At 40.6% G+C, this 8,435-nt stretch overlaps 1 protein-coding gene across 1 annotated transcript; it reads left to right on the top strand.

The window, feature by feature from the left end:
* The first annotated feature begins 3,836 nt into the window (after nt 1-3,836).
* On the top strand, nt 3,837-7,281 carry LOC138004443 (kelch-like protein 20). The gene is made up of 2 exons (XM_068850956.1): nt 3,837-5,159; nt 6,322-7,281. The coding sequence occupies exons 1-2, from the start codon at nt 3,899-3,901 to the stop codon at nt 6,753-6,755; spliced, it is 1,695 nt and encodes a 564-aa protein (XP_068707057.1). The 5' UTR covers nt 3,837-3,898; the 3' UTR covers nt 6,756-7,281.
* Nucleotides 7,282-8,435: the final 1,154 nt, after the last annotated feature.

Below are 8,435 nucleotides of genomic sequence, written 5' to 3'. Positions count from 1 at the left end.
CAAAATGAATAAATTGATCACGTGCTATGCAACCATAAAGGTGCATGCGAACACCTTGTGTCAACTGAATGAACTACGGGAAAGAATGTTAATCGTTCGTCGTCTTCAACCTAAAACAACGTACTTTTTAGACAAGAAACTTCCGTATTTGGTTTTTTAATTTTGTCGTAATCTTTAACTAAATATTTACATTTTATCTGTCGGGTCAGGAAGACTTTTGTTTGGTTCCTGAGAAACTTGTCTATTTTGACTTCAGGGTGAACGATTTAGAGCTATTTTCACAATCATGAGGTTGAGCGGCGAATCAAAACAGAGTTTGTAATTGAAACTGTAAACATGATGACATACAAAAACAGATTTATCGCAAATCACAATGCTGACAAGCACAAAAGCGAAGGAAATGGTTAATAAATGCGAATTTTTTTTTACTATCTGAACGTTTTTTGGTTAGATTGAAGCGATATATCGTTAAAAAATGTTAGTGTTAAAGGGGTCTATGCAAAATGATGTAATTTCACGACACTCAAAATTCCCGAAAAGCATTAGCACTGTTAACAATCTTTGCACCAGTAAGTCGAGCAATAAATTGTATTAACCAGGAACTTAAAGATATATTGTTGGCTTCCAAATAAACTTCATTTTACACTATAACAACAAAACATATTTTTTTCTGACGTTTAAAACTTTGCTAACTATCAGTCAGAAAGAAAACATTCCTGCCATCTTTATAAAAAACCCTCGCGTATCACATTTCAACCCACGCATGCAAATTTGTTAAGCTCGAATACAAGACGGAATCAACATGGTGATTCGGATACCTCAGCTTACGGAAAACTCTTCTCAAACTTTTACACTCTCCTGAGAAATGCGCCTAAGATGACGATAGCCGGTGCGCGCGATCAAGCATGGTGACGAGCTACAGAATTTTTGGATACCCTGAACCACGCCCATAACTATGGGATAACTATGGAGGTAGAGAAAAATGGGATGCTTCCTTTCCTTGGGGTTAAGCTTTTAAGTCGCACGCCATATGTTGAAACAAAGGTTTACGTTAATCCGACAAACACAGGGCTACCCCTGCACTATCATAGCCATGTGGACAGCCGCTACAAGCATGGCTTGCTCGATCGTCACCATGCTTGATCGTGCGCACCGCGTATCGCCATCTTGGGCGCATTTCTCAGTAGAGTGTGAACGTTTGAAAGAAGTTTTCCGTAAGCTGAGGTATCCGAATCACCTTATTGATTCCGTCATCAACAGGTTTATCACCTCGAGAGTCGCAGTGGACCAGCTTAAACAGCATACCGATGACGCCATCCGGATAGTTATCCTCTATAACGATCAGGATGCTGCAGTGTGTCAAACGATAACTTAGAGATCTTAGCAGCAAGGTGAAAAGACCATTCAACCCGTGTTTACTAGCCGCAAGCTTAAACAAGACCTAAGCCTGCGTGAACCCCAGCCTAACATCGTAACCCAGCAATACGTTGTTTATTTATTCAAGTGTGACCTGTGCGATGCAGGTTATGTCGGATATACAAAGGGCCACCTTCATGCGCGCGTTGAGGGACACCGTCAAAAGGCGTCATCTATTTGCAGTTTATTCCAAAGAACATAACACTGCTGTTCCGAACAATTTCTTAGCACGCTTCAATGTAACTTGAAGAAATGCACGAACAAATTTGACTGCCTTGTTAATGAAATGTTGTATGCTGTCAAGATCTTTAACCAGCATTGAATGTACAGTCGGATTCTCTTAGTGCTAAAGTATTCTTGTAATTAGCCTGGCACTCTTTTATGCAAATTCGCTTCAACTTAGTCTTTTCACAAACCGCATTTTATCATTAATTATGTCACCTTGATAATGATCCAACGTGCACTGAAACGTCGGTCTCTATTACTTATATTTCTTGTCTCATTATAATTATTATTATTGTTATTATTATTAACCATTTTCAGAAGAAATGACAAAGGTAGCGCTTTTTCTCCGTTATTTAAAGACTTAGCCTGCTCGCAGGCGGTAGATCGAAGAGGTTGGGCTAGGTCTGGGCCGGGTGACAAGATAGACGACCCGGGTGGGAAGAGCACATTCCTCTCCCCACACCGTCGTTTTGTCACCCGGCCCAGACCTATCCCAAGCTCTTCCAATATGGCGTCTGATACGTGTTTCGGAGTGACAACATCTACCGCCTCCAAGCAAGCTATTTGAAGACTATGAGTGTTGGTACGGTCGAGGTTCGTCCCCTCGCTCCGCAACTCGATGCCCAACCAACTGGCCAAAATGGTCGACAGTTCTACTTCATTTTAATTAAATAGAAACTAGTTTTCTCTAAGAATTTGAGTCATAATAAATTTTGAATGCTATGCATTGAAATTACACCAGAGATGCAGGTATGTCGAATATAGAAAGAGCAAATAGGACTCATGCCAATCATCCATCATTGGAATTTGATCAAATCAAATTAACCAATCAAAAAGTGCAGAATTTCTCCCAGAGGGACAAGATTATAAATCAGAGTTTTTTTATTGGTTACTTCACAGGCAGCCCAAGCTCGGTAGACGATTTATAGACTTTGTATTGGACAGGGCACCCAACGAGAATATAGTTCAAAACCACTTAGACATAGCATTGTTAAACGTATTTTAGTATTTAAATGGTAGATATAGGCATATTTTTATCCCCTAAGAAGTTTTCATCTGTTCGGATTTCCTAGCTGAAAGTCTATTGATCCGAAAATTATAGGGATCAAAAGTTACCTTTTCGAAAATTGCAGCCAGAAAAAAGGCTCCCGAAAATTCTAGGTGAACTTTTTAGGGTAAAAATCCGTTTAAAATGGGCAATTATACCATTTTTAGGTGTTTCAAAATCCTAGGACAGGTAGGCAAGCAAGAATTTTTACAACAAATGTTCCGAAAATTCTAGATCTCAAATCGTCCTCCGAACAGATATTTTCCGAACATTGACAGACAGTTGTCCTCGTCTTTTCAGCTGTGAAATCGGAGGGCAAACTGTGTCCGTTTTAGCCGGGTAACGATGGCTTTCGAATTTTTACGATGTCGTTAGTTGTCATTTCCCCTCATAAAGAGAAGAAAGGCTGGTGACTCGCGGTGATCTCGTCCCACAAATTGCTCCCCAGGTGTTTCAAATTGTCCAATGAGAGCGCAGAATGTGATACGATCACCATCAAGCTATAACGGCCGCAGCCACTCATGCACATGGGGAATGCGGTTTGAAGAGATGGGCAGCGGTTGGATCGAACTGTGTATCCGACCGGTGGCATAGGTCTCTTTTCCAGTACTCGTCAGCCAGCCCAGCAAACGCAAAAAGAAAAGAGACCTCTGCTACCAGGGAACCTCTTAGGTGTAAATGAGAGAAAAAGCATTTTCTGGATTTGTTAAAATATTTTGTTCTCATCCAAACTATTTGCTCCTTAAGCAAATGATTTCTCTTTCATTTTGAAGTGCAGAGTAACCCAGCTGTTTTATCAGGAATGTGCTAAACCTCGGGAAAAACAATCCATGGATAACTTGAAGGACAGATGCTTTTTGGCTTCTCAGTATTCTCATAAATTTCTTTAAAACCGCAACGATCATACAGGAACAAGAACTTGAAAAGGAAGAATCGATCCATGTGAAAGAAGATTCAAATCAACCAATAGCTTGAAAGGAGACAAGTCCCCAGCAGGGACCCCAGCAGGATATCAAGTAACCTGAGTCCACGGTGGCAAATAAAGTACAGCGGTAATACAGACACGAACCAATCAATTGCATTGTTATTTTGGCTCATTACGTGAACGAACCAATCAGATAGGGCCTTATTTTGGCCATTACGAAAAACAACGAAAGCGGAATGAGATTTTAACTAGGAAATATTAATTGAAATTCCTTGTAGCACGCCATGTCGGCACATCGCAGATTTAACATCCCTCTGCATTCCAGCGATGCCTTGAAGACTATGAACGATTTGCGAAGGAAAGGCGAGCTTTGTGACGTTGTTCTGCATGTAGACGGTCGCCAATTTCCAGCGCATAGAATAGTGCTTGCGGGAGCAAGTTCGTACTTGCGAGCAATGTTTACAAATGGCATGTTGGAAAGTGGCATGAAGGATATAAAGTTACAAGGGGTAGAAGCGAACGTCATGGAAAGTTTGCTTGACTTTGCTTATACGGGAGCCATCGATGTATCTGTAGAGAATGTTCAGGCTCTGCTGTCCGCCGCCTCGTTGTTAAACTTGCAAAGCCTTCGAACAGTTTGTTGTGGATTTCTTCAGACACACCTAGATGCATCGAACTGCCTCGGAATCCGTGCGTTTGCAGACTTATATTCTTGTTCAGAACTCGAAGAAACTGCCTATCGGTTTGTCCGTCAACACTTCTTGGACGTCGTAAAAGGAGACGAATTCTTACAATTACCAAAACAAGAACTGCGAAATCTCCTTAGGGAAGACCTCCTTCAGGTTCGGTCCGAAAGCCAAGTGTTCGAAGCAGTCGAAGCATGGATTTTGCATGATTTTTGCCGGAGGAAAGATTATGCTGTTGAACTTTTAAGCAATGTTAGATTACCACTTTTAACGCTGGAGTTTCTTGAGGCACGAGTGTTTCCTTCGAAGATAATAAAAAATGATGCGGATTGCCAGCTTTTGCTGGCTAAAGTGTTAAACGAAAGTGCACGAAATTTACCTTGTTATATGACAGTTCCTCGTGCTCAGCCGCAAGCAGTTTATGTGATTGGTGGAAGAAATGGAGTTGATTGCCAGTTAGCAAGCTTAGAACGATATGACACCTTAACTAATGAATGGACTGTACTGCAAAGCATGAAGAACCCCAGAACAGCTGTCGGTGCCTGTAGTCTGAACGGTTTGTTGTATGTAGTTGGTGGTGAATGTGCAGTTAACATCCCACATGATGACACAATGTATGTTCGTCATGTAGAATGTTATGACCCTGCTGTGAATCAATGGATGTCACTTGCAGACATCGCTATTCAGAGGTCATTTGTTGCAGTGACAGCATTAAATGGTTATCTTTATGCTCTCGGGGGTGAGGATAGAACATGCAGTTATAACTATGTCGAAAGGTATGATCCCAAGACAGATCACTGGAGTACGGTGCAGTGTATGCGAAGAAAGAGATCAGGAGCAGGGGTTGCTGTTTGTGATGGTTTGTATTCTGAATCTTCAGCACTACTTGCAAAAGTGAAATCTGTGCTGATTAGTTAGCTCACTAGTTGAGCTGATAAAACCAAACATGTGTTTCACTCTCCACCGACACACAACCAGAGAAGTTTCTTTAAAGAGCATGAGAGTGTAAGTCCGCAGTGACAATAGGCCCGCAGCGTGTGCATAACTCACGAACATCAAGAAGTGCATCGAGCATGCTTGAGTTTCAACAAAATGAGCCCCAAGTAATTTAACTTTTTTCCCCCTGCCTTCATTTTTTTTTTCTGGAAATTATCTGCAAAAATCTAGCAGACATGTGACCAGCAACAACCAGGGTACTTTCTCGAGGGAGGAAGAGAGAGGACCCTGGGAACGAGGCTGCATTTACATGAATGCAGTTTCATTTGTAACTGTATTGTCTTTGAAGCAGTTATACCATCTGTTCACATGACACTGATCAAGAGTTAAGAAACTTGGTTGATTTGAAAACCCTGCCAAAAGTGGTGCAATTTCAGCTGAAAATGATACGGGTTCATCTGTTGTGTAAGCAGTGAAACTGCATTGATTTGTATACGGTTAATATTTTATTGCGAAATTTACATTACATTTGTCTGTGATGAGTGCCTGAGAACAAGTTCGGCATGACCTTTAAAACTCTCCCAAAATGGTCCTGTGCAAACAGTTCCAAACCGCATTGATTTTGATGCAGCTTTCAGTTTGTGAAACTGCATTCGTGTAAACGCTGCCTTATAAAAGCCGTCTTAAGTCAAAGGGAATTTGCCAAGTGTTAGAAACACAGTTTAGGATACTGAAGTCACTTTTCTGTTGCATTCACAACAGTGAGTTTTGTTTTCACAAACAAAAATTAGGATAGGGTAGACAATCTTGCGCCATTTTGCAATCTATTTTAAAAGTTTTACCAGATCCTGTCACTCATTTACATTCCACACACACACACACACCCACCCGCCCGCCCACATTTCGTGATAGTCAGCATTTGACTGGAAATAAGTGATGGGGAATCTGCATAAGAAGCACCCATGGGTTGGAGAAGGAAGTCATTTTTGTTCCTAAGAAACTTTTGACTTTGCACTGAGTTGGTCTTGGATTGCATTTTGCATTGCATTGATGCAATCTCTTTTTATTTATATTTTCCTTTATAGGGAAGTTGTACATAGCTGGTGGTTATGACCGAGGAGTTCATAGTGACAGAGCCAGTGTTGAATGCTATGACCCTGACACAGACACATGGACATTTGTAACAGAGCTGGAGAAAGCACACTCAGGCATGGGGTTGGCCTCTGTGAATGGTTTTTTGTATGCCCTTGGTGGACGTAACAGAAGTACAGATCATTACTTTGATGTGGCGGAGAGATACAACCCACAGACACATCAGTGGCAACCAATAGCACCTTTAAACACCCCCAGGGCTTGGCCTTCTGTGGCAGTGTATGACAATAAGATCTTTGTCTTGGGGGGATTTGATGGAGCTCATAGGCTTTCAAGTGTTGAAGTGTACAACCCTGAGAGAGATTCTTGGCATTTTGTGCAGGATATGAACACATGTCGGGCTGGGTGTGGTGCTGCTGTGTTGTAACATAGATTGCCACAAGGAAGAGTGATAGTTTGGCTATTTTATCAAACGTCTTATAAAATACTCATCATTTTCTTAACCAGGCTTTCTAACTGGAGTGTACTGTACATAAGATTCTTTTTGATAAACATTTTTTAAGGAAAAAAATTGTTTCAATGTTAAAAGATTAACTGAAAACTATGAACGTTTCATTGAGTGAATTTCAGTTTTCATTAGAACTTACTGGTTTGTGTTATGCTGATCTGAATAATTAGTTGCTCCCCATTTCTAATAAGGCAACGTCCAGTGTGATGTAAGCAAAAGACATCCATGTTATCCATGACGGCCTCTGAATGTTAGAGTTCTGTTACAGTAGTTGTGACAGTATGGAAACAACAACCCTAACAACGTAGCAACACCTTGTAAAACTAGGATTTCAGACAAGGCATCAACAGATCAAACTGTACTGTAGTACTGGCTCTTTCTCCTCTTTGCCCACTTTTACCAGAAACAGATGAGCATTAATTGATTAAAGTGCTTCCTCAACCTTTGTCTTCTTAAATTATGTTTTCCTCACGGAATCTAAGGCACAGATGCCTTCAAATTACTGGACACTGCATAAGACCAGAGGAAGGTCATCACCTCCCTGGTGGAGGGCTCCCAAATGTCGCCACTTGGTGTCAAGAATCAAATTTCCCCCTATATGCTATCCAATGATAAGAGGATTGCCTGAAGTCTGTCATGTGGGAACACACCTTGTGGAAAGTGTAGTGTACTACTACCGGTCCCAACCCACCAGGCCGAAGGGTGATCAGGGTGATTCCTTTTAGGAGAAATTATTAGGGACTGTTTACAGACCCTAGCACCAGAATGATTCCATAAGCCAAGGCAGGGTTTGTATGCATCTTGAAAATCCTTGAATTTTGAGAGTACATTTTCAAGGCCTTGAAAATGTCTGCTCTTCATTCCTGGTCCTTATTAAAAAATCCTTGAATTTTTTCTGACCCACATTTTTAATCTTTGAAAACTTCAGTAAAAATGATCAGCCACTCAAGTCATGTCATTCAAACGTGATGAGCTGTGGGGTCGAGAATGGTTACCAGTGCCTTTGCATTATTTTCAGGCATGTACGTTATGGAAAAAGAGCAAGAATTGTATTGTCAGACTATTAAATTATTTTCTATGGGTAAATTGTTCGACGTAAATAAAAAAGAGGTTCTTGAAATTTCAAAATTTGACCCTTGAAAGTCCTTGAATTTTTGGTCTGAAAAAATTGTACAAACCCTGCATGGGGGATGGGATTTCATTTTGAGTTGACATGCAAAACTTAAAATTTGGCCCAAGTGCTACCATCTTACTAGTGTTGGGACATCACCAATCACATGTTTGGCCTTGTTTTGTTAGTCCTTAACCAAGACTTTAAAAAACTTGGGAAAAAACTTTAACTTTAACTATTTACACAAGCCAAACAAAAATAATGTTATTGTCTGACTTGCTGTTCTCTTCAAAGTGCATTGATTTTTAAGAAACAAGTTGTTAGAGAGTTGTAATAAATATCTTGCCAACCTTGTTTACTAGGGCCATACTGTGAGCTGTGATTCTTTGTTTTTTTTTTTCAGTTCAATTTGAAAACCTCATTCTTCGATCTAACTGGGACCACAACTGAACTGGCCAAATTACCAGCCATAATTTACAGTAGAGAAT

This window comes from Montipora foliosa, chromosome 5 (genome assembly GCF_036669935.1).
Source record: "Montipora foliosa isolate CH-2021 chromosome 5, ASM3666993v2, whole genome shotgun sequence".
In the NCBI taxonomy this organism is placed as follows: domain Eukaryota; kingdom Metazoa; phylum Cnidaria; class Anthozoa; order Scleractinia; family Acroporidae; genus Montipora; species Montipora foliosa.
This window is presented reverse-complemented; position numbering and strand designations above follow the sequence as displayed.

Coding starts and splice junctions, on each gene's coding strand:
- LOC138004443 (XM_068850956.1), top strand. CDS start 3,899: ATGTCGGCACATCGCAGATTTAACATCCCTCTGCATTCCAGCGATGCC. Junction 5,160..6,321: donor AGGGGTTGCTGTTTGTGATG/GTTTGTATTCTG, acceptor TTTCCTTTATAG/GGAAGTTGTACATAGCTGGT.